The sequence below is a fragment of the Pelodiscus sinensis genome, chromosome 11 (genome assembly GCF_049634645.1).
Source record: "Pelodiscus sinensis isolate JC-2024 chromosome 11, ASM4963464v1, whole genome shotgun sequence".
NCBI classification, from domain to species: Eukaryota; Metazoa; Chordata; order Testudines; family Trionychidae; genus Pelodiscus; species Pelodiscus sinensis.
In genome coordinates this window covers 11,005,717-11,032,553 of record NC_134721.1, presented here as the reverse complement: position 1 = coordinate 11,032,553, position 26,837 = coordinate 11,005,717, and the positions used below count along the sequence as shown (strand labels likewise).

The window sequence follows — 26,837 nt, the reverse complement described above, 5'->3', positions numbered from 1 at the left end:
GTTTTTTGTGGCATAAGTATCATTTTCTTACTCTGAAAGGTTCAGATTTTTGTTCATACTCACAGTGTCTAGTTCAAGTCAAATAATCCTTCAAAAATCCTTATTAATTATGTATCTGTTCTTATAAGGGGGAAACTTTTCATCCTTATAAGGGGGAAACCACTGCGAGGGTCACATTTTTTAGAGTCTTGTTTGTACAGATGCCAGATGAGAGACTTTTACATTTTAGAACAGTCACATTCAGTTTGGTTAAAGTTCATTTTTACTCTGTTTCAAAATACTAAACAGTAAAATTCCTTTTTAGGCAATATAAAAGTCTTCAAAGACTCAGGCTGACATATGTATTTAATATAGCATTTATGTGCTCCAGGGATCATTTATTTTATTTTCAGTAATCCATCATGCTTACCAGTGACCAGGACTGTGTGATTCCTTTTTTAAGAACAGCAACAGTTTTCTTTTAAAAAGCCTTTCCATAAGCCCATAAATTTCCAAATAATTAGTTAGCTGGTGTTTCATAGGTCGACAGTGGTGTGGCTGTCTTCCTGTGTTCTGAAGTCTTCCTTGCATTCACTGCACAGGTGATATTAATGGCACTGGTCTGTCTTTCAGCTAATACTTTTCATATGCGAAAAGTTATTATTTAGGAATTACCCCAAAATTTGAGATATTCTTTACTAACATATGAAATACAGGCTCCTGTCCCAAAATATTACAGTCTAAGAAGATGGCACAAACATAAAAGAGCAGAAGAAAGGGTTATATCTTTTTTATATATAGCTTATAGGGAGTTACAGATTTGTTTTTCATGGACCATGGAGAAAATAGTTTTGGGACGGTCTTGGAGGAAGAGAGAAGTTGAGATTCACAGGGGAGGGCATGGAAGTGCTTGTGGGAGAGAGGACAAAGGATGTAGGGAAATGGATTTAGTAGAAAACAGGAGAGTGATGAATATTCAGGGATGTACGTGTAGGCAGGAGCAGAAACGTGAAATTGAGATAAAGAGTGTGAAATGATGAGATGTCTCTACTACACAGTCCAGCAATAGCACACGGACCCCCACCTGTGGGGGGGAAGGGCCTCAGGGGCAGAAGCTGTGCAGGCCATGGGGTTGCCAATTCTCCTGGACAGGACACCATTTGCTGCAGTGGCGTCCAGTCTGGGGGAGTTTGCAACCCTGGAGCAGGGCAGGGAGGGAGGCTCACCTGCAGTTGTAGCAGCGGGTGGGACGAGCAGAGGGCAGCTGCATTGTTGGCCAGAGAAAAATAGCTTTTTGAAGGAGAAACTGCCACTTCTTTCCAGCTACTGGCTGTATGCCTGTCCTCTGTTCCTTCTGAGTCCTCCATCCCAAGCCTTTACCTGTTGATCGGGGGCTGGGTGCAGGCTGGGATGGGTCAGGGTGGTCAGGGGATGGAGATCGCTGCAGCCCGTGCTGAGTTCATGGGGCGGGAAGCGGAGTTGCTGTTCCTAAGCATATGCGGAATAGGGCATCATTAAATCTGGAGCACTACAACAGTGCCCTATGCAGCTGCGTATGCCTCAGGATGGCCTTGAAAGGGACTGTAAAGAGCATGATGTGTTTAGAGTGATGGGGAAAGAAAGATGAGTTTGTCAGTAGCATTCAGAGAGGCTGGAGGTGAACAAAGATGTTTATTTAACTCAGTGCATTTTGTGTGTGTTAGATTTCCAATACAGTATGTTATTGAAAAACCTTAGGGAGGAGACTCTCTTAGTGTCTGTCTGTACAATATCTAAGTACTTATGGATCTGGGATACAGCGTAGAGTGTCTGAGCATAATTGAAATCATCATAGTAATGCATGTTACTATATAATATCATACATTTTTGAAAACTAGTGCATAAATCTTTGCTGACTTTACCCCAATACTGTTTTATAGTACCAGCGTGAATCAGAGGTGTTACTGACTTTACCAATATAATGAATGCTGTAGCATCTCAGTGAGGGATAAGTGCAAATGTAATGTTAAGGTTTTACTGCAATCCTACACGGCGAGGGACAGTTCCAAGGGAAGTGTTCAGCAACTGTGGAATCAAACCACTAGTTAGGTGCACAACACCCTGCAGTTATGTAACACCTTTTATTCAAAAACCTAGAAAAGCTGTAGTAGCATTAATGAATAACTGTCAATGCTGCTTTATGATTTTAGGAGAAGGAGGTTCAAACAACTAACTATTCCCTGTAGTGCAGCCCTATCAGCCCAGCTTCCTCTAGTGGCTCCCATCCATCAGTGACCCCACCTGTGAGCACCTCCTCATTCCTCTTTGCACTTCTCACCTGCCATGATCAGCTGTTTCATGGTGTGTAGGAGACACTAGGAGGAGGCTGCAGGACTGAGGATCTGGCATTCTTGGAGGAGGGGTGGGTAAAGGTGGGGTGAGGACTTGGGAAGGAGTGGCAATGGGGGGACGGTCTGGGCAGAGCTGCTAAGTCAATGCCTGTGTCTCCTTGAATCTTTTCACAAGCAAATGGTGACTAGCATCCATATCCATTATGTCATCTCACATCTGATGTTATGGGACTGTGTGTGGTGAATGCATTGCTCAGTTTGGACTCAAAAGTGGGAGTGTGAACACTGTGCTGCTGTGGACATTTTTGTTCAATTTTTGTGCACCATCTAAAAGCAAGAATGGGAAAAAAATGAAGAAAATTGAGGCTTTCAACAGGAGTTGGAGATCAAGTACTTTTTCGTTGAACATGAAAAGGCCATCTGTTGTCTTTTCCAGACGTGTATCCCAGTTCAAATCTGCAGACTTGGAGCCATGCACATATGGATCAAGGATTTCCACAAGACTCTGAACTCTCCACTTTAAAACTGGAAACTTTGGAAAATAAAATGGATTTGGAAGCCCAGACATGCCAATTGATGGCAGACTATAACATTAGCTTCCTATTATGAGGCCTGGCACATAACCCATGTGAAAAAGCTCTATTCTGAAAGCGAGTTCATAAAAAAGCGCCTCACTGATTTTAATCCTGTCACCAGAGAACGAGAATCTACAGAAGAAAATTTCTGGCCGTCAGCTTTCACACCGTGACACTATAGAATGCAGAATCTATAGCCAGAACCGTGACATTGCTAAAGTTGCAAGAACAGCTGCAATTCTTATGTATTTGAACATGCTGTGGATGAGTTGTGCGATGTACAAGATAAACCTCATTTATCAATATTTATCTGCACTGTGTCTGATGACTTTGTTGTAAGGGACGATATCCTTGATAAAGGATGGAACTTGTGGAGGAGATCTAAAAGAGGCATTGATGTTGGTAGTTGCGATAGAACACTTGCACTTACAGAAGCTCGTTGCCAATTCAGTGGGTGGGGCTCCATCCATGTGGGGATCTGCAAATGGTTTAGTAGGGACTTTGTAAATCTGACACGAGCATTCCCAAATTTTGGGCATTTCACTGAATTATTTATTGAGAGCAACTGATATCCAAAAATCTCAAATTTGATCATACAATGAAACCTTCTTTCACATTATGAATTTCATTTGTTCATATGCCCTCAGTTACAGACACTTTACAAATCTAATTGAAGAACTAGATGAAGACAGCTCCCCTGCTAATTTGCCATTTCCTTGTGCATTTAGTTGGGTGTCAATAGGTGATATTATTTCCTGGTTTTTTTGAGCTCCTGGAACCAGTAGGATTGCTTATGAAGAAGATAAGCATAGAATATACCCTGAGCTCACAGATCCTGGGTGCGTTCTAGATTTGACTAGGATAAGAAAGGATATATTTCTTGCAGACATGCTGCTGCATTTGGATAAACTAAATGTGGACTTATAAGGAAAGATTTGGTTGCTGTCTGATCTAGTGCAAAGCATCTTTGCATTCATGAACAAACTGCATTTGTTTCACAGACAAATGCTTAAGGAAGAGCTGACACATTTTCCCTCAATGACACAACTTCAAACTAGATCAAAAGAATATGAAGCAGAACCCCTAAAATGGAGCACAACTAGATATGCAAGCATGATTAAAGAGCCTAAAGACAGCTTTGAGGAAAGTTTCTAAGATTTCTTGCGGTAAAGACCTCTAATCAGATTTCCGATTGATCCTTTTAGTGCTGAAGCTGATTTGTCTGAATCCCCTGTTAGCCATATTGCAGATGGAAATAATAGAACTTTTGGAAGTTGACAGATGGAAATCTGTTCAGAAGACCAAGCGGAACCCTACTTTCTGGAAATCTATTCCAAAGGATAAATACCCCAACGTCAGAGATGCTTAACATTAATCTCAGTGTTTGCCTCGATTTATCTTTGTGAGTGTGTTTTCTCAGCACTCAGACGTATGAAATCCCAGCACCAATCTGTTTTGGCAGACAGCCCCTAAAGAGAACTGCTATGCGTAAGCACAACTGAACACAAATCAAACTTCAAGAGAATTGTGGAAAACAAGGATTGCCAGCAGTCCCACTAAGTAAAAGGGTAAGTTTTCATTATAATTTACAATATACATTAGCAAATTATATGATGATTGTGTGTCCGCATTTATACAAACACAAGTGTGTGTGTGTGTGTGTGTGTGTGTGTGTGTGTGTGTGTGTGTAAAAATCATTACTTTTTACTGTGGCTCTTTGACAATGTACATCGGTAAATTCTGTTGTCTCAGGTTGGTAATTCCTGACATATCTTGTATATGTATTGTTTGTGACTAATAATTCCCTTGGAGGTTTTTAAACCTTGACATGTTTTAGAGGTAAATTGAAACCTTTACAATACTGCCTTTTACTATTCACTATGTATTGAAGCTTGTTTGATTTCCATGTAATTACACATACTTAAACACTTTACATAAGAGCTTTGCCACCAGCAGGGGGCCTCCCATATCTTTTGGGATTTTATATAATTCATACAGTGTCTTGAAAGTAGTGAAGTCAAGCAGTGTGTCTTTTTGTATCCAAGGCTCTGGGTGTCCGATCTGGTTATCTTTTGGGGAAGATTGATTATTACTTGAGGATTTTCTGGTGTTTCCATGTATTGGGTTTGTGTTGGCATTGATGTTACTTTTCTTTCTGTAGTTTTGATCAGAATGGTTTTCAGTTGCAGTTTTTCTCTCTAGCTATATCCATCCTGGGCTCCATTATAAGCTGGAGTGCTGTTGCCGCCGTGTGGGGCATGGGAGGGGCGCCTGACCATTGATGTCACTGTGCTTCAGGCTCCCCTGGTAATCTCCAAGGCTGAGTCCCTTGAAGACAGGATGCTGTAGGGGAGAGAGGGTGAGGTGGTAATGGGGAGGGGCGGAGCTTGGTGAACAGGTTTGCAAATATGCTCCAGCCCTTATATGGCCCGTGAGCCAGGAGTTTAAGACCCCGATCGACACAGTTTATGGCAGACTGCAGCAACTAATGTCTGAGTTCCATAGACTCAGGCTTGTGGAACTTGGGTTTCCACACTAACAATAACTGTGTAGACATTTCAGCTCAGGCTCTGAATCCTAAGGAGCAGGGATGGCGAGCAGGGAAGAGGAGAGCAGAGTTTGCAGTTCGCCCTAGAACTTGTACTCTGGTATCTTCACAGCTGTTAATGTGGTAGCTTAAGCCTGTTGACCAAGGCTCTGAAACTTGCTGCTGCAGGCCATCTAGACATACCGCTAGAGTCTCTCATAGGTGCTCGTCTTTTCTGTTTTCCGTTTTGGCATAGTTATGTTGGCCTCAGTAGGGTGAAATTTCCTTTTATACATGAATGGAATAGATCTTAGAATAGCCTTTTTTGAGGTTTCTCTGTTGGAAGCTAGTTGAAATTTGAATATGACTTGAGGTTTTTTCCAATTTGACGTTACTTTTAAGTGTGGACACCCTGATGGGATAGTTTCTGATATCACGTTAGAACCCACCCTAATGTAGCAAAATGCAAATGTTTTCATGTTATGTTCTTTCAGAAATCAGTTGTTTTCCAAATTTATCTATAAACCCACATGGGCAATGTTTTAATAAGTTAGTGTAAATGAGCCAGATAATTCTTTGAAAAAGTCAACAAGAGTTTATAGGCAAATCCCTTTGAAAGTTTTGGAATCTGGCTCCTTCAGTGTATATGTGATATAAGGGAGGGATGCTAAATCATTCTGTACTGATGGAGAATAAGGTTGAACTGCCATCATTCTTGCTAAATTGTTATTTGTCACTAAACCATAGCAACAGAAAGAGATCAACTTTCACAAGATATGATGGGCTTGAATTTCTGGGAACTTGGAAGTAAGTTGGCTTCATTCCAAAGAAATGTTTAGTTCTCAAAGATGTTTACTATGAACTAAAATGAAACCATGTAATGCTTTTGAGGCGGATAAAGACAATAAAGATCTTCAAAAAGAAACAAGTACATTTTTTTCCCATTTTCAGTCTGATGCCTTGAGAATGTGCATATGTGCTGGAGTCTTTGGTGTCCATTACATTTGTAGTATTTTTGGTATGTTTAGATAAACTCTTGAGCCAAGCAAGAACACTTTCTGTCTTACGGGGAAGATTGTTTGTAGCCATGAAGTTGTGAATTGTATAAAACTGTGAGCAATATTCTAGTATAAACACACATTTCCTGGATTTAATGGAATTGTTGGAGAAATGTGACATGGATTTGTTAAAGAAAAGGGGTTTATTCATAAAAGATAAATTTGTTTATGCAGTGTAATTATGAGAAATACTCTAATAATCCTAAAGAAATGTGCTTAATATTTTCTAGATTAGGTAACTGAAGAAAAACTCTAAACAACACACTGCCACACCACCACCAGCACCACTCCTCAAATGCTGACATAAAATTTCTAGATAGTCTTAATGAAGCATTTTTAGATCAGGTTCTTTGCCTTCTTAATTTGGCTTTAAAGGGATTTCTTGTTGACATAGTCAGAAATTTGCACAAGGATCACTTCTAATCAGTCATCTGTCTCTTCTGTAGTTTAAGGATTATTCCCGAGTCCTTTTGCATTTCATTTATGCAGTAATCAGAAAAGATGTTGTACACCACTCTCTTCGGATTCCGTTAGAAAACAAGTCTCGTGAGAGAGCAGAAATTAGCAGATAAGTTTAGGTTATTTTATATGTGGGACTAATTTTCTATGTGTACACTAGAGATTGTGCCAATTTTGGATTCAGGTAGAAATTTTTCCTGAATGGCAAATCTAGCAGTAAAAATCTTTAAGTGACATAATAAATGGCTAATATAATATATCAGATCACTAAATTATATTGGTTTGCATCTATCTCCAAGAAGGACCCAGACGTGTTCTTAGTATTCTGCTTTCAGCAGCTAATCAGAACATGTGATTTTTTTTTTTACATGACATTTTAAGAGTGTTAGTAGCGCAGTAAAATGGGGTTATTCATATCTATTCTTGGAATAAAACTGAACAGTGGATATGTTATATTTATTCATGCTTTTAAAAGTACCTGTAACAGTGTTCTAGTTGCAAAATAATACGTACAATCAAAACTTAATTAAAATGATCATAACAGGAATTTCCAACCCATTGAGCTCCTGCTCCCTTCAACACAGATTAGCTTCTTTTCCTGCACTGTGGAAGAGTATGGGAAAGTAATATAATTAAATCTGAGTAATGTCAGAGTAAAGGTGGAAGTCAGTTCCAGAATTCCAGACAGCGCTTGGCCACCAAAACATCCTTTGTTTAAACCTAATGGTTGTAAGCTTGAGCATCTCAGAAAGTTGCAACTGCAAGATTAATACATAAGGAATAACAAGACCCCTCAAATAGCTGAAACTGAAATAATTTTAGTTCTTTAGAATTCAAAACCAAGAGCTAAAATGGAAGACAATTCAAATGATGCAGCATGAGTGTAATGTGCTTTCTACTGATAATATAGTAACTAGGCCGCTTCTTAGTATGCTTAATAAGCAGGCAGATCATTCTTCACTAGCTAGAAATTCTGAACGGGTTTAAGATACACCCTCATGTGAAGCACATTGCTGTAATCCAGCCTTAAACTGTAAAGAGACAGTTGGCTCCGCTGATGTCTGTATCTGAAAGAAAGGGCCATGACCTTCTTGACAATTACATGTGATGGAAAGAGAGCTCGGCAGCTGCTGCTACCTGACATCTGAAAGCAGCAGGGGAACAAAAAAGGCACTGAGATTGTGAACCTGACTTGCAAATGGCAGGCTTGCTCCCTTGTTCATATGCACTAATATAATTTTGGTCACTGTTTGGAGTACTTCTTCCGGTATGCAATAACTTCAGGTACTTACTGTTAATTAACTCCATTAACTCAATCTTTCCTCAGTTTAGTCTACTGGCTGCCCTTAGCTAATGTCAACCTCCAGAAGCTCTAGTTTTCAGATGTCAGATTTCTCCAATAGTTGAACAGAGAGCAGGGCATTGACAATATGCTGAAAGCAGGTATACCATACCTTCCCTTTAAACTACCTTTATAGCCGCCTCCCCCCCTCCGCCCCATGGTAAACAGGAAGAAGGAAAATAGAACATTTATGACAGAATATCCTTGGCTCAGAAGGGCAATTGCCCAGTCTGGTCCCCTGGGTAATGTAAAAAAGAAAGGAGAATAGCTGTCCTAGAGCCAATCCCATCTGTTCCCATGAAGGTCTGCAGACCTGTTGTGAGCACCAGTATCAAAAGCAACAGACAGAAAAAATATAAGCATGAACAATGGGGTGACATGCTGACTCCCATTGAAATGAATGGTGTAATGGACATAGGGACAGGATTTCACTCTTGATCTTCATTCAACGTTAGAAAGAGATTGTCAGCCAATAAACCAGGACAGCTTCTAAACTGTGTTCAAGTAGAAATTCGGGTCTAAAATCACACTTGACTAGAGTCAGACACACAGAATTACTCTTGTGTTTTTTTGTTTTTTGAGGGGGAGGAGGGATCTTTTCTTTTCAGTGAGAACAGAGAATGTGTTTTCTGTATCCTGCCACTGCTCTGGGAATGCTAATAATTTGTTTCCTTGGTAAGAAGTTCAGAACTTTTCAGTCACTGAAAATCGGCCCTGGCCAATTTTGCAGAGTTTTGTACAGGATATCTCTGCAACCCCACTGAGCCCTGACATTTTCAGGGTGGTTTTAGATATGGGTACAAGGATCTGCCCACACAGAGTTATTTGTATGGTTGATGCCTTTGGAATTGTAAGAGCTTATGAAGGTGTGTACGTGGGGGCGGGACCAGCAAAAGCTGGTATGTACTCACTACTCCACACTAACTCCCTGTGTTGGCTAGGGTTATAAACGACTAATCAACTAGTCGACTATCCAGTAAGCAAAAGCTTAGCCGATAGTCGACCCACTAGTTGCTTCCTCACCCTTGCTGCCTCTATCAGAAAGAGGAAGCTTGTGGAGAAGGGGATGGGGGAGGAGAGACGAAGGTGCTGGGGGGAGCCGGCTTAAGAGCCGGTTCCCCCAGTCCAGCTTCGTGGGAGGGAGCAGGAGCGCAGCAGCGGCGTTCCACCTTTAAAATGTACAAGAGTCCCCACTGGGGCTTTTGTACATTTCAGAGCGGAAGCACTGCATGGAGCCTGGGCTCCAGGTGCTGTTTCAATCTTTGAAATGCACAAGAATCCCTCCTGGGGCTCTGGTATAGTTCGAAGATGGAACGCACAGCGTGGCACTTGCACTGATGAAATGTAGCAGCCGCCAGGCAGGCTCTTGCTACATTTCAAAGCGGAAGCGCCCTTATCAGTTAATTGAATATTTAATGGAAATTCCATCAACTCTTTGATTAGTTGATTAATCTAATTTTAACATCCCCAGTGTTGGCACTGATAGAGTTTTTGTGCTCATTTGCTTAATATGCTTTGGAAGTGTACTAAGCTAAGCCACCTGAGGGCACTCTTAGTGCATCCTAAGAGTGTCCACACGGAGTTAGAGCGGAGTAGCTACTGGTACACTTTCAATTTATACCTGGCTTACTGCACACTAACTTTCCCATGTAGATAAGCTGGAAATCAAGTAAATAAGTGTTTAATAAAGGACTGATAAGAATGATTTAGGCTTTTTTCTCTCAGAGATATGTAATGTTTTTAATATGTGATTGGTAACCAGTCTGGTTTCATGAGATTGTGGAAGAAGTGTACTTCTTGGTAAAAGGAACCTTTTGGTTTTAATTTGTCATCTGTTGTCCTTTTACGTCTCCCCTCCTCCCCCCTAGTCTCCTTGTCAGAAGAAGAGAAAGACCAGCTGAGAAAATTCACAAATACATCTTACCTGCTGGATAAAAGAGCCCATCATCAAGTGTATTTCAGTTTAATTGATATCCTTCTGGCATACTGCTATGAAATTTGTATTAATGAAGGAGACAAGAACGTAAGTATTTTTTCCTTAATGAAACTTTAGAAGTGGCTCGGAAGCCTGTGTACAAGACCTTGACTTGCCATCGAGAAGGTGTGGCTTTTAAACTGGACTTTGTTCCAGAATTAAATGTTGTATTTCTAGATTAGCCTATCAAGCAGCTACTTAGAATTGGTATCATTCCAAATAATTGTCATACTAGTGCTCCATTTAGCTGTGGGAGTGAAAGGGAAAGAAAGGGTGTGGTGCAGGAGATATAAAAACAAATGAATCACTTTCAGGTTTTTTCATAGGTCACTGCTATGCTATGACTTGATTATCCTGATAGGGACTACGTGAAAGAACAGCTGTTTGATACTGGTTTTCTTAATGTTTTTTTCTGGATATTTTTACAAGAGAATTATTTGTAATAGCAGTGTTTGGTAATGTTCACTGTCATGGTGGGTATGTCGGAGGAAGGATAGGGTTCTAGAGTTCCAGAGAAGTTGCTGTTTTGAATTGCTTCAGTTGAGGAAATTACATAGCTTTGACGCTTTAAAACAGTGTTTCTTAAATTGTGTTCCACGGCACACCCGTGTGCCATGAGGCAGTCAGAAGTGTTCCGCAGAGAGAACAGAAAGAATTCTGCTCCCTCGTCCCTTTCGGAGCCCGTAGACAGCTCCCGCTGCGACTGCCCTCCCAGCCCGCAGATGTTCCCCATAAAAAAAATATTGTTTGGTGTTCCTCAGTCTTAAAAAGTTTAAGAAACACTGCTTTAAAGCAACTCTGTTTTTGTTTTAAAATGCCTCTTAGAGTGCAGTGCTATGCATGGGAAAACATATAATGAAAAGGTCGGTAAAGAAACTCAAGAAAAACTTTTGAAAGCTTCAAAACATCTACAGAAAACTTTGGCCCCAATTCTGAATATTCTGTTCCCCCTCCCTCACCATAAGTTGTGGAGAAAGGTCTCTTTAAGCCACCTTTGCACCTCTGGTATTCTAGACCTTCCCCATATAAGAGTAACCATAAGTCTCCTTTTACTTACATTCTACAGTAAACTTCCGATAATCTGGCACCTTTAGGACCCAGGGGGTGCCGGATCATCAGATATGCCAGACTATTGGAAGGGGGAACTATGAGGTGTCTGGTGTGGAGTGGGGGGGATGTGCCCCTCGGCGCTGCGGAACCAACCCGTCAGCGCCCCAACTGCTCTGCCCCAGGCGTCCCCAAGTCAGCTGTTGCTGAAACTGACCAGCGACTGACTCGGGAAAGCTGGGGGCAGAGCAGCTCCAGTTGTCCGGCTGCCCGGAGCACTTCCGGGTTCCAGATGGTGCCAGACCATTGGATGCCGGACCACTGGAGTTTTACTGTATTTTTTATAGCCTCCTGTGGGCCATAAGCCCCATAGTCTCCAGCTGTGTTCTCTCCCCTTCTCCAGAGAACTTTTCCTTCATCCCCCTATGCCACAGATTGAGAGAGTAGGCAGCGTTCAGCTGTACTTTGGCCAGGAAGACGCCCTGCAGACCAGGCTTAATACTCTATGAGGGCTGTTACTTCCCCATATTTAGCTACCAGAATGGAACAGATAAAACAGGGTTGGGCAATAATTTTTGCAAGGGGGCCACTTAATACATTTTGGTACATGGTCAAGGGCCAGCTCCATGCCGGAAGGGACGGGGCCTGGGACAGAAAGGTCGGTTCTGGGCACTAGCCTCCCCAAAGAGTTGTCTGGATCTGGAGGCTTTGAAACACAGCAAACAGCTCACGGCTCCCAGCCCCACCACTACTGCATTGCCTGGCAGCCACCTGGGGTTGCTGTGACTATTTAAAGGCTTGTGACTCTGGCCCCTGCCCAGGGTAGTGCCGCAACCTGCAGCCATGAGCCATTTAAATAGGATCCTGCTGCCTGAGCCACAGCCTGGAAATTCAGTGGCACGGGCAGCAAGATATATATTTAAATAGGAAGCGCCCAGATGCAGTCCGAGGGCCGGAGTCGGCTTCTGGGTCACATATTGCCCATCCCTGAGAGGAATAGCTCTGCTGTCTCCTGATTGGAGTGAATCCTTAAGGATAGACATTAGAGTTGTGTGCAGAACTTTGCAGGTCTGTACACTTCAACAGTATAATAATAAAATTTGTTTTTATATAGCACTTCATAATTTCAGTGTTCTCTGCAAACACGTCAACTTATCCTTACAATAGCCCTGTGAGATAGAGGGGTAAATGTTGTACTGATTTTTTTTTTCAAATAAGGAAACCAAGAGATGCAGAAGTTAATGATTTGTCCGAGGTCACAAATCAAATCTGCATCAGAGCCAGGATTATAATCCTGGAATTCCTGTCTCCTTCTCATTTCTCTGGAGCATAATACCTTACAAATCCCATGAATCTGCCATGCTTTAAGAAGAACCACACTGTACATGCATTGCTGGCTTAAGCTCTCCCTTTGGAAGCCAAAAACCTTGAACAGTTTTCAGAGGAAAAAAAAGGCATTTCAATCTGAGCTGTGTTGATTCATTGGGCAGACATTCAAGGTGCTGTTTGCTTGGAGGAAAGTGTATTTACTAAGAGACAAAATCCTACTACAGTACAGTTTTTCTGTAATTGCTGTTGTGTTTTAAAGGCTTTGTGCGTGAGCAAGATATTCCCAATCATTTCAGTACGCACGTTCCACTATTATATTAATAAATATTAACCTTTTCAGTTTTAAACATTTAAATTACTAATGAAAGAATATTAGAAAATAGTTCACCAGTAATTTTTAATGTTGAATTAAATAATATTTGGTTTATGCTATCACCTTCTTACTCTCTCCAAAAATCAGGTTGAGTCAGCATGGAATATCAGAAAACTGAGTGCAACTTTGTGCTGGTTCGAGGTAAGGCGAGTTTTAAGAACTGTAGTGTGTGGGTGGTTAAAATACCGTTATTACTGTGTGCTACATTCTGCTCATTCATAATTAGAGATGTATTGAATGTCTCAATGTCCTTTTGCTGTATTTAATTACGTGTTTTAACTTCCAAAATAGACTTCAGAATTATTTTAAATGTATCTTTCAGGAAGTGCATCGTATACTTTCAGGCTTAGCTTATTGTAAATGATATATTTTTGTACTGCACAGAGATTTGGTAAAGTTTTGGTATCACTCTCACCACCCCAGGAGCAAACTGTATTGTCTATTAGATGGAACACTGGTGTATATGACTAACAGCAGCATTGAGAAAGAGAAACAAATTCTTTGGCAAGATGCCTGCATCTGATAAATAAGTCAGAACAAAATCAGGTGCTTTTTCTTTCTCTCATGGACTGGATTGTCACTCTGCAGAAGTATCAAATATATCATTCTTACCACATAAACATTTCCCCTTGAATTAATAAAACTTATCTGGTTGGATGGGTTTTGTGATATATCAATAGTAAGGATATTCTAGCAAAGCTATGGTCTGATTAAACTAGGATTTTTCTTCTTGTTATAAAAAAACAGTAGTTCTTTTACCAGTTTGATACTGTAATATACTAAAACCACGTTTCTCAAACTGGGTCCTGACCCCCCAGGGGGTCACGAGCAACTTAGAGGGGGGTCGTGGTATCACAAAGTTTGAGAACCCCTGTACTAAAATATTTGTCAAGTATGCATATTAAGTACAACCACATTCATACAACTAGAAAATAATGGTATAAAACTCCAGCTGTTGGAACAAAAGCCAGAGATAATCTTCTGACTGAAAGCAGCTTTGGATAGTAAGACAGCAACTGTCAATCAGAAGCTTTGAAAAGTATCTTAAAAAATAACTGCAAAAATTGGCAAGTGACTTTATTTTACTGGGCAATTAGTTTTAGAAAGGATTATTCTAATTGTTATAGTTTTTACACTTAATTCTCACAAACAAGTATATTTTCTGTTTGAGGGCATACTGATCATATATTATTTTAAAGCAGTTCTGTAATTCTGCCTTCATGTTTCTCCCAGTTAAATTTGCAAAACTAGTGATCCATAATGATATTGAATGAGAGTATTGTTGCAGGCAGGAGTAAGTCTGAGGTCTGACACTGGGCTCTCAAAGTACAAAGACATGCTGTGCAGGTATCTGTCAAACACAAGCAGTTTATTTCCTGACCGTTATCAGCTGTGCCCCTTAACTAAAAGAACAACATGATAGGAAAAGCAGCATTTCTTACGTCCCTTCTGCTAGCTGGGGAACCCGTTTCGGTTGTGGATGAAGTGGGAGACTGTCTCAGCTTCCAAGGCACTGGTACCCAAAGCCCATCCAAATTGCTGTGATCTGGTGCAGCTTTAAATACTGTGTCTCTACCTTGTTTGTGGCAGTTTGGAAATATCGGGGGGTTACTCATCCCTATACTTCACACGTACAGAGTTCTTCTGCAATTGACCCCTACAAGTATCACCACAACATTTGACATTTATAACTTATGTTTCTTCTTCGAGTGATGTCCCCGTGGATGCTCCACGATAGGTGCTGGCTCCCTGGCACTGCAGGACGGAGATGTTCAAAGCCATAGTCAGTCGGACCGCGCATGCGTGGGGGAGGGGCGCATCTTGCGGCGTTTGCGCTCTCTCGCACTGCGCGATCTGGTCTTATCCAGTTCCTCTCAACCGCCTCAAGCTGCAGATGGAGCGAATTGTCTCTCCTTCTTGTTCAAAAAAGTTTTTCCTGTTACCATATAGACCGTTAAGTTTTCATTCTAAAGAAAGAAAGAACTGAGAGAAAAGGGAAAGGAGCAACGTAAATATAAAAAATGTCGGGCTCTCCTGGTTTTAAAAAATGCTCTCTATGCTGCAATGCCATGCCTGCCTCCGATGGCTGCGCGGTGTGTATCCACTTCCTTGGCGAGAGCTATGTACCGCAAAAATGTGTACATTGCTCAAAACTCACAATCAGGGCTCGCCATGACCGCAAAATGAGGCTTCGCGTGATTCTTTTTGATAAGGCATTCCAACCTGCTGGTTCAGCCTCTCCACCTCTGCCTGCTCAGCAGCCGCAGAAACGGAGCACCTCCTCTCCATCCAGGGCTCCTCCGAAGAGGCCCAGGCCCTCCCCAAGTAGATCACTACCTTTGACTCCTCACAGCAGAACTACCTCGGGGTCTAAGTCGGACACTTCTGCTTCAAGTGCCCGTTCAGCTTCCAAGGCACCTAAAAATTTGCCTGGCATTTCTCGCTAGGCGGCTGCGACCTCTCCAGTGATGGAACTGGAAGCTTCAGCACCGAAGTCATTGGCACCGTCTCTGCCGACAGAACCCCAGGCACAGTCGGCACCGTTATGGGCCGCCTCTACTTTCTCCAACTCAAGCTCCTCACCAGAGGAACTGACAGCCTCGGCACGGGAGCAAACGGCACCGACCTCAGCGCATGACTTTACAGCATGAACCGGATCGCGGGACCGAGGACAACCGGCACCGACTCGTGAACCCTTGGCACCGATGCCAGTACCGGTCTCACCAAGGGTGCAATCGGCACCGACATCGGCACGGACTCATCATGATTCGGGTGCAACACATCACCGATAGTCACCGGCATTGGTACCGGAGCACGCGGCACCATCTTTGGGACCGGAATGGACAGCACTAGCCAAAGCTCTGGCAAAGACCCACCACATTCATAGTCCTTCCCCAGCTTTGCCGCCTCCTGCATTTTCATCGGCTCCCTCACTATCTCTGCCTCCACCATCAAGAAGGAGATCATCATGGCTTTCCGCAGTATAAACCCAATGCAGCAGACAGAGAGTCAAAAAGGCTCGATTTATTTGGAGAAAAGTGTACACCTCTTCAACTTTGCTAACAACTACCTCAGGATCGCCAGCTACCTCGCGCATTTATCAAATCATAACTTTGATAACTATGCAAAGCTGACAGCCCTGATGGGAGGCCTTCCAGAATCTAAGAGGCCTCTTCTTAAATCCGTGGTTCAGGAGAGTTATGCTGCCACTTGAACCAGTCTCCAGATTGCCATGGATGCGGCAGACATTGCAGCCCTCACCACTGCCACTGCTGTAGTCATGCGCAGGGCCTCGTTCCTTCAATCCGCGGGAGTCCCAAGGAGCTTCAAGCAAAACTTGAAGATTTGCCATTTGAGAAAGACGCATTGTTCGGTGAAAAGACAGACTTACAGTTTTGCATTCTAGCAAGGACACTAGAACAACATTGCGATCACTCGGAATGTACACCCCACCATATAGGACAAAGATTTATACACCATTCCAAAGACGCTACGATTATTTCCATTCCAGACAACACTGGCAACCGCAACATCAACAGTTCGATCAGCTGCGTCATAATCAACGTCAATGACCAATGAGATGCTGGAATAAAAATAACCGCATGCAAACTCAGCCCGGCAACAAGCAGCACGTTTGACACGATCGAGAGCAAGCACGCAGCCCCTCCAGCCTCATTCACATCTTTCACCATTGTTTGAGGCCCTTCTACAACCAATGGGCCAACATCACCTCCGACAAATGGGTTCTAGAAATAATCCACTCTGGGTATGTCGTTCCATTCCGCTCCCTTCCACCCACAACCCCCCATCCCAGTCCCTCTTCAAGGACCCCTCTCACAAAGACCTATTATGGGCCAAAATTTCCCATTTCCTCCACATAGGAGCAGTAGAGAACGTTTCATCTCAATTCCAAGGGAGAGGATTCTACTCCCACTACTTCCTGGTACAGAAAAAACCGGCAGATGGAGATCTATACTAGATCTTAGACAGCTGAACAAATATATCCAAAAACAACGCTTCAAGATGGTGACCGTAATCTCCATTCTACCATCGCTGGAGCAGGGCGACTGGTTTGCTCCTCTCAACCTAAAAGATGCTTATTTCCACGTGACAGTTCATCCTGCTCACAGAACATTTCTGCGCTTCATGATCGGCACAGACCACTTTCAGTACCGAGTGCTGCCCTTCGACCTCGCAACAGCACTGAAAGTCTTCATGAAGACATTTGCAGTGGTGGCTGCTCACCTTCGATTCAGTGGCGTTGTCATATATCCCTACCTGGACGATTGTCTCATAAAGGGATGCTCAGTCCCAGAAACCTCAGAAATGGTGCCAATCACGATCAAAACTTTCCTTCTCCTAGGTCTCCTTCTCAATGAGGACAAATCCACCCTGATCCCTACTCAGAACCTAGAGTTTATAGGTGCTCACCTCGACTCAGTTACAGCAAGGGCATATCTACCCATGACCAGATTTCGGGCAATACAAGACCTATTAGATGAACTTCTGTACAAACGCTCAATACAAGTTATTACAGTACTCAAACTGGTGGGTCATATGGCCTCCACGACATACTTTGTTCCCCACGCCAGGTTATAATTCTGGTCGTTACAGCACTGGCTGATCACAATATATTATCCTATCAAGCACCACATAAGCATGTGGCTAACCGTCCTGTCCACGGTCAGGTCTTCCCTCCTCTGGTGGATAGTAGACAACAACTTACTTTCGGGCACTCCATTTCATCAGCCGCCCCCTCTTTGCCACATGACCTCAGATGCCTCCCTCATCGGCTGGGGCGTTCACATTGCCAACCTATCTGTCCAAGGCTGTTGGTCATCACAGGAGTCTCTACTACATATAAATCTCCTGGAATTGAGGGCTGTTGCCAACGCCTGCAGACCTTTTTGCAGACAGCTCCGCAACTCCAAAGGTGGGTGTCTTCACAGACAGTATAGCAACTATGTATAAATCGTCAGGGCGATGCACGATCCCTATCACTGTGCACGGAAGCAACCCAACTGTGGAATTGGTGCATTGCCAACAGCACTACCCTTGTGGTGTCCTGTTTACCTGGCATCAGCAACACGATGGTGGATTCCCTCAGCAGGAATTTCACAATAGACCACGAATGGGAAATGAACAGAGACCATTTTCTCTATTGGGGCACTCCTCGAATAGACCTATTTGCCACCGCCAGCAACAGGAAATGCCACCGCTTCTGTTGCAGAGCGGACCTAGGCCGCCACTCTTTGGGGGATGCCTTTCTCCTCAGTTGAGGGGATCCTCTCATGTATGCTTTTCTGCCTGTTCTCTGCCTGTGGTGGAGAAGAGGAGAGAGAGAGTGAGAGGCAGGAGGGGGAGAAGAGAAACAGAGATGGAGAGAGAGGCAGAAGGCGGAGGAGAGCTTAGAGAGAGAGGGGGGAGGCAGGAGGAGGAGGAGGAGAGAGAGAGAGAGATGGAACGAGAGACTGGGGGTTGAGGAGAGAAGTGTGAGATAGAATGGGAATAGGACGTTGAGGAGATACCTGCAAATCCCGTCTTATGACGGGCTATTGGCTAATTGTTTAATAACAACCTCTAGGTCTACACCCGTGGTCACCAACCGGTCGCTTGCGAGCTACTGGTCGATCTCGAGGCCTCGACCAGTCGCTCGCGAGGCGTCCTGTCAGCCCCGCCCCCATTTCCCTCCCACCCCCCAGAAGCCCCACTACTTACCTCGAGAGAAGACGGAGGTAATGTCGGCTTCCAGTGCGCGGGTGTTTGGCCCCGGGGCTTCCCGGCACGGGGAGGGGATTGGCGCCGGGACAAGCGCCCGCGGGGCTTCCCTGCACGGGTGGGGGGGGGTCGGCCCCCTGGGCAGGCGCGCGCAAGACTTTCCTGCATGGGGGGATTGGCCCCGGGGCAGGCGCGTGGCTTTCCTGCACGGGGGGGTTGGCCCCAGGGCAGGCGCACGCGCGGGGCTTCGGCCCCGGGGCAGGCACGCGCGTGAGGGGCTTCCCTGCGCGGGTGAGGGGGTCGGTTCCCTGGGCAGGCGCGTGCGCAGGGCTTCCCGGGGGGGGGTTCGGCCCTGAGGCAGGCACGCGCTGGTTTCGGGGGGGGAATGCTGGGAGGAGGGAGATGCAGGGGACTCTCTGCCTCTACTGGCATCCCACTCCCCTGTCCCCACTCCCCTGTCCTCAACTACAGAATGCTGTCCCCATTCCTGTCCCCACTCCCCGAACTCTGTCCCCAGCTACAGAACTGTCCCCAACTACAGAATGCTGTCCCCACTCCTGTCCCCACTCCCCAAATTCTGTCCCCACTCCCGTCCCCACTCCCCGAACTCTGTCCCCACTGGCACTCTGTCCCCTGCTGCAGAATCCTGTCCTCTGCCCTCCCAGCACCCTGTTCCCTCTCCCCTGCCCCCAGCCACAGTACTCTGTCCCCACAAAATGTATAATTATAAATGCTTCATTTTAGATTTAAATAGCATGAATAAAAAACAGACCATTTATTTCATAACTGTAAACACGTGATTTTAATTGTATGTATTGCATAATTTAAAAATAACCTGTTTATCAGAGTGTGTAAGTAAGGGCTGGGGATAGCAAGTGATGGACAGCAGGAGAATAGAGAGGGCGGGGCTTCAATGAAGGGGTGGGGCTTTAAGGAAGGGCAGGGGCTTCAAGGAAGGGGCGGGGCGGTAGATCTTCGCCTGTTCTGAGATTTAAAAAGTGATCTTGGGTGTAAAAAGGTTGGAGACCACTGGTCTACACTATGGACCTATATCGATTTAACTATGTTGGTGAGGGTGAAAAATCCACACTCCTCAGTGAAGTAATTATAAAGCCTAATCTCACTTCCTGTGTAGACTTCATGGTGTCAATGGGAGAGCTTCTCCTCCCAATGGAGTTACTACCTCTCAGGCCATGTCTACACTAGATCTAGAAGCTCAGATGAAGATATGCTACTTAGAATACACAGCTTGAGTCATTTTATCTTAAACCAAGCCTGGTGGCGTCCCCATAGCGGGAGGCTGACAGCAGCAGATGCAGGAGTACTGGATGCAGGCAGGAGTGCCTTCTGAGTTTGGTTTAGTGAGTCATAACTAGACTTGCTACATTGAACTCCAGTAGATTGATCGCGGCAGTGGCGATCTTCCTGTTAGTGTAGACAAGGCTCAGGGAGATGGATTAACTATGGTGGTGGAGGCGCTGTAGTGCCGTATGTGAAGACAAACTCTCAATCTGCTGGACAAGTCATGTTTACATCAGTGATTCTCAAAAGTGTGGTCTGTGGACTACTAGTGATCTGCAGCTGTCTTACAGGTGGTCTGCAACTTAAACTCAACCCCTCTTCTTTCCCCATGCATCTGGGAACTTGCTCCGGCTTTGTGCACAGAACTCTGGAGGTGCAAAGGGAGCGGGGATTTCCCATCTCTGAGAGGGGGTTGGGGAGGAAGGGGCTCAAACAGGAAGAGGCTGCAAGTGGAGCCTGGTAGAGGGTGTTTCTTGCAGCATGGGGGTTGAGAGCAAGAAGGATTTCCTTGAACTGCTCTGTGGGTTTAGCTCTGGCAGTGCAGGGCTCTGCTCAGATTTCTCCCATCAGCTCATTAAGGGACTTGATGTGGGGGGAAAAGAAGGAAATGCCAGGGGGCTGGAGCACTGGCTGGGCCATGCAGGAGGCAAAAGCTGAGGGCAGGAGCGCTGTGTGCTGGCTTAGTGCAGCGGGCGAACTTGGGGCAGGCTCTCACTGCCCGTTGGCTTTTCTCCAGCGGGCACAGTGAGTAGGCTGTAGTCCCTGGCTTGCAAACAGCGCTCAGCAGGGGGGTTGGAAAGTTTCCATTCCTTTTGCTTTCAATTTGGATTCCTTTGCATGTGCTGGCTGGTGGGTCTAACCCTGGGGGGGAGCATCTTCCTTGCAAAAAGGCAGTGAGGAATGGTGGGTGGGGAGAGGGGTGCACCGGGTTATTTGCAAGATCTGGTGCATTTGGCAGGCGTGGGTCCCCATGCGGCAGGCTTGTCTGGGAGTTTGCGGAGATGCAGGGGAATGAGCTTCGCAGATGTGGCAGGTGGAAAGGAACTGTGCTGCAGATTAGCCCTCACCGGTGGAGCCGCAGGGCCCTGGGCTTTTCCCAGCCAGATTACTCTGGGGACAGCAGCATGCTCCTACCCCTGCGCCCATAGCTCACCTCCTAGGGTCTCTTCCAGCCCTCCTCTTCTGTGGTTCTATGTCTGCGAGGCTGGAGCGGCTGCGAGGGCTTCCTGCTGTGTGGAGAAGGAGTGGGGCTGAGCTGCCTCTCCCCCCCATAATCCCATGAACCGCAGCACAGTGATGTGCTGTCGGGAAGCAGTGGGAGCAGCGGGAGGTGGTGCTTGGGAGCAATGGGGGTCCAAAGCCATGTATGCACCCCTCCATACCCAAACCCCCGCGCTGCAATCCCCCTTACTCTCCCACCGAGATCCCGCACACCCAGCTTACTCCTACACCCTCCCTCCTAGTCAGACACCCTACTCCCAGCCTGCTTCTGTACCCTACCTGTGACCCAGACCTTGCATCCTCCTCCACCTCACCTCCTATGCCAGGCATGTCCAAAGTCCGGCCCGGGGGCCAATTGCGGCCCGTGTTCCGGTTTAATACGGCCCCCCAGGTAATTTGGCAATATCTATCTTTTATGGCCCCCAACGAATCCATATGTATTGAGATGAATACATTGTAAAATCTCAGTTAATGTCAGTTGGTCTAAATCAGTTATAAATATATTTGGACACAACATGTATACTTGGTGTTATGTTCCTGTTCATATTTTTTGAACTTAAAAGTTGACAGACAACCTTTATTACCAATAATATGTAATGTACTTTACAATGTTCCTGACATATATTTCAGCTTCCTGGATTTTTTTTTCATCTGGCCTTCAGATATGAAAGGCAGAGTGATTTAACACCTGTTTAGATTTGTCATCCATGTGACGAAATGAAAAGTATGCCATTTGCAATAAACTTTGCATAAAATAGTTAATTTGCATTTAATTTTAATGGTTCAAAGAATGTCAGGCAAAATGGTCGGCCCTCACGCATGTTCACTTCATCAAATCTGGCCCTCTTTGAAAAAAGTTTGGACACCCCTGCCCTATGCAGATCCTGCATCCGTATCCCACTAGCTGGCAGCCTTGTCCCGCACACTAAAACCCTCCTTTCCCCAACCCAGAACCTAAACGGGTCCACAAAATTCACCAACTCCAGAAGCTCAGAAATGTAAATCTGGTGTATGGGAAGCCCTGAACCTCAGTCCTCCCTGTCCTTTCCCCTCACCCCATGGGGCTGGAGCACCAGAGGAATGATATGTTTCAGTTGGGGGCCACATCAGTGAGGCTTGGGGGGTTTTGGAGGGGGTTTTTTTGTTTGTTTCTCACTTGTGTGGTCCTTAATGGATACTTCTGTGAGTCAATGGCCCCAATCCAAAAAAGGTTCCCCACCCCTGCCATTAACACAGAACATTGAAACCTTTTGTGTTAGTCATAAATTAATATTTTACTTTATTTAAAATGAAGTTTGAAAAACGAATATGAGAAAGTTAAAACACTGAGGTTGCGTCTAGACTGGCATGATTTTGCGCAAATACTTTTAACGGAAAAGTTTTTCCGTTAAAAGTATTTGTGCAAGAGAGTGTCTACACTGGCATGTGACTTTGCACAAAAGATTTGCTTTTGCGTAAAAGCATCCGTGCCAGTGTAGACGCTTTCTTGTGCAAGAAAGCTCCGATGGCCATTTTAGCCATTGGGCTTTCTTATGCAAGAAATTAACGTGGCTGTCCACACTGGCCCTCTTGCGCAAAAATACTTGCGCAAGAGGGCTTATCCCTGAGCGGGAGCGTCGGAGTATTTGCACAAGAACCACTGATTTTGTACATTACAAAGTCAGTGTTCTTGCGCAAATACTTGCGGCCAGTGTAGATAGGTGGCAAGATTTTGTACAAAAGCAACTGCTTTTGCGCAGTATCATGCCAGTGTAGACGCACCCTTAATCTTGTTTAATCATTTAAATTAAATCATTCTCCCCAGCTGCTGCAGCACTAGCAAAATGGCTAAAGCGTAACTATATAATTAACAATGAGTTTCCATTAGAAACTGGTGGTCTGCAGAAAGGTTTACAATGAGCCAGGTGGTCCATGGGCCAAAAAATGTGAGACCCGCTGGTTTACATCAGTCTGTAAACCGTGTTGCCTGTGAGATTTGAACTGATATTTTGCTGTGCATGAAATATGCACACTTCATTATCTAAAGGTAATGACTAACAATAGATAAATAATTAAAATGCTTATCAAACTGTTAAAAGGGAAAAAAAGTTTGTAATATTCATATGAAAAGTGCTGAGTGGTCAGCAGTCGTGGTTTTTATTAATTTTAATCCATTGCAAATTCAGAATGAAAAAGCTCTTTTTTTAAAATTAATAAATAGAAAGTTTTATCTTTTGAAAAATGAAAGACAGAAAGGAAATCACTCTAGAGAAAATCTTCAATAATTCAGTAATGCCTGTGGCCCGAGTAAATTAGAGGTCTTCTTCACTCATAAAGAAGGACAATAAGATGCCTTCCCTGAGGAGATATATTTATCTCTATCTTCAATATCCATAATTTTGCTAAAAGGCAAAAGCATATATCATTTTTAGAGTTCTTGTGCATGTATATATGTATTTTGTTATCATGCCTTTTAAAAATAAATAAAAATTAAAAACTTTTTATAGTTCTCTTTAACATAATGTTACAGGACAGCAATATTTCTGTAATGTGAAGAATGGCAAAGATTTCAGTAAAATTTTTTATTGTAATATGCCCCTGAATTCAATATTTTTCAATTAAAAACCACTAAAATGTATCAGACTTCTATAATTGTACCATGCAAGTTGGAAGTGCTGGGTCTTGTTTCTATTTAAAATTAACCTATTGTTTTCATATCTGACATATTTTTGAGTACCGTAATGTATAGTGCGTACCCTGACTTTAGACTCGTAAAATCATGAAAAAAACGAACTCCTATCTATATCCGCACCCATTCTACAGGAGAACGGGAGGGAAGGAACGGGAAGGAAACCTGCCCCCTGCCCAGCTGTTCACACGCCGAGCTTGTGCTTGCCGTGGGGACTTCCCCTGCCTAGCTGTCTATGCGCTGAGCTCGCGCCTGTTGGCCCGCCTGCTCCCCCCCCCAGCTCGCGCCTGCTGAGGATGAGTTTAAAACTTGACAAGATAACCCCCTATTTATAATGTGCACCCTGGATATGACCCTAAAAAAGGGGGAAAAGTGCGCATTATACTCGCGATTTTACGGGTATAGCTATTATGTCTTTTAAAAAATAAATTACTATGTGCCTTTTTATTTAATTATAAATCATTATAATTATATAAATTAATTATTAAATTTCATTGCTACACAGAGTTTCACTAGTATTCCTGAAATCCTGGTATCCTTTGGAAGAAGAGTTTTATGTTATCCACTCTACAGACATTTCAGATTAGTGACACGAGCCTTCAGTGATACAGCCATGATATTGCAACTAGGTGAGATACTGAATTTTTTTCTAAATGTTAATTAGTTATATGCAATGAAGTTTGGACCTTGCTGATGCACTAAAAGTTCCTTAATGCATGTTGGTCTAATATTGTGAGACTGTGGAAGCATGCACTAAGGAACAGTTTGTGTATGTCAACAGGGTAAGCATGAACAGTGCTTGATATGCAGCTGTGCACTGGAATTTACACCATTGCTGGTGTGCATTCACATACTGTGTAGGTAATTTTATGTGTGTGCGTGCGCATGCATATGTTAGAGGTGGAAAAGGTTTCCTTTTATTGGCAAAAGCCTAGTTATGAAGCTAGTGTCATATAATTAGGTGTTACACTTTTTGTATTGTGCCCTATTTTTAAGTATTATAGTTTACTTTTATTATAATTACATTGTATTTCTCATGGTGAATCATGATAAAAAATTAGATGAATACCTGTAGTTTGTTAGCTCTTCCTGTGTTACATGCAAAACCTGCTGAAATAAATGAAAGGACTCCTATTAGCTTAAATGAGCTGTGAATCAGGCTCCACAGGCAGTTTTGAAATTATCTCCTATGTTTGGTTGTGATTGCCATTCTGTTAAATTCTGTTCATCTGATCCTGACATGGAGTCCCCAACTGGAATACATATACATGCACTAAACAATCTGGATAACCAGAGAAGCTTCTTCACTTTGATCCGTGATTTGGAAGTTATTTTATTAAATTAACACTTGTGAATGGTGCTAAGAATTGTTCTGAAAATACATTCACTGTGAAGTTCATTTTCTTACCTGGCTAGTTTCCCAGAGGTAGGGTTTCTGCTCATTTTAGACTAATTTTTGGTCCCCTTAGTTATTACATTTTTTCCTCCTTCAAATAATCATATAGGTTGAATCTCTTCAGACTGGCACTCTGGTTCAGCAACATCTGTGGTCTGGCATGGTTTTAGTTAGCTGGATGTTCACTTATCATGGGTGTGGCCAAGTTTCCTGCAATCCAGTAAAGTTTGTTTACAGCCACCAGTCCTGGCATTCTGTGTTCTATGCAGTTATTTAGCTCTAATTTACCCCAAATGCCTTCTAAGAGCCCAGTAAGCAGTGGAAGTGTTGGTAATGCTGCTAGACAACATTGATCTCCCATGGTTCAGCAAATTCTCAGGTTCAGCACCGGTCAGGTCCTGAGGGTGCCAAACTAGAGAGGTTCAACCTATACTAGGGTATGTCTACACTACCCCTCGTTCCATAGATAGTTCGGAGGAGTACAGATAGTTCGGAATGGCTACGTAGTTCGAACTATCTAGCCCGTGCCGCGTGTAGCCGCGCGGCACGGGGTTCGCACTAGCCAGCTTTTAAAAATGGCGGCGCCGGCTTTATGCTAATGAAGCCCGGGAAATTCAAATCCCGGGCTTCATTAGCAAGTTCGGTATGCCTACATTATCCCGCTAGTTCGAACTAGCGGGGTAGTGTAGACATACCCCTAGAGATTTGAAGCACTTTAATTCCAAAAATAGTCTGTCACTTGTATCGGATTAATACTGACATATAGGTGGACTAGTTTTTGAGGAACAGTTTTGGGGGCTTTTATCTGGGGTAGTTTTTTTTTTTAAGCCTCCCGGTGGCCACTTCCTTTATGGGTATAGGAAATATGGTAGAGGGGAACTGTTTATTAGGTGCAATGATAGAATGATAAGATAAGAAACACAGATTTTTTTTATGAAGTCATGGCTAGAGATTTTAAACATGGACAGATTAATGGAGCACTCCTATGGTATAAATGTATTTATACAGAACTAAAGTGGAATTAAGGATGTTAAATTGAGGTTACTGAGCTAATTGACTTGTATCAACTATACGATTAGTTGATAGGACCGCTCTGCAGAGCCACCCACACTACGGTTCTGCATTTTAAATGTAGTAAGAGCCACAAGGCTCTTACTATGTTTAAAATGCAGAGGCATAGCATCTGCATGAGCCATGACTGTTGGGTCGCTTACATCCCTAGGTGGAATAAATTCTGAATTGTGAGGGCAGGGGACTGGACTCGATAACCTCTTGAGATCCCTTCCAGTTCTAGGATTCTGGTTTTTTTTTATCAGTGACGCAGAAAGGGCTGAGAAAACAGCATTGTGATGTGGAAAGCATCAAAATAATGCAGTATGCATCATAAAATGTTCTTTATCACGTTCAAAGTCATAATTATATCCTAGGGGGAGAGGAAGAAATCTATAAACTTGTCTTTTAGTGCACTGCCTCTGCCTTTACCTACACAAAACCAGGCACCATTAAATAGCAACCAAATAATACTGTGTAAACAAAAC

The 26,837-nt window shown here is 43.7% G+C and overlaps 1 protein-coding gene across 2 annotated transcripts in view; it reads left to right on the top strand.

Moving 5' to 3' along the window:
* Positions 1 to 26,837, top strand: part of SHQ1 (SHQ1, H/ACA ribonucleoprotein assembly factor) — a 119,896-nt gene that overhangs the window by 21,698 nt on the left and 71,361 nt on the right. For both annotated transcript variants that reach the window (XM_075938646.1, XM_075938647.1), the window contains exons 8-10: positions 10,139 to 10,293; positions 13,082 to 13,135; positions 24,409 to 24,532. In XM_075938646.1, the coding sequence (XP_075794761.1) occupies positions 10,139 to 10,293; positions 13,082 to 13,135; positions 24,409 to 24,532 (333 nt within the window). The remainder of the gene's footprint in view (positions 1 to 10,138; positions 10,294 to 13,081; positions 13,136 to 24,408; positions 24,533 to 26,837) is intronic.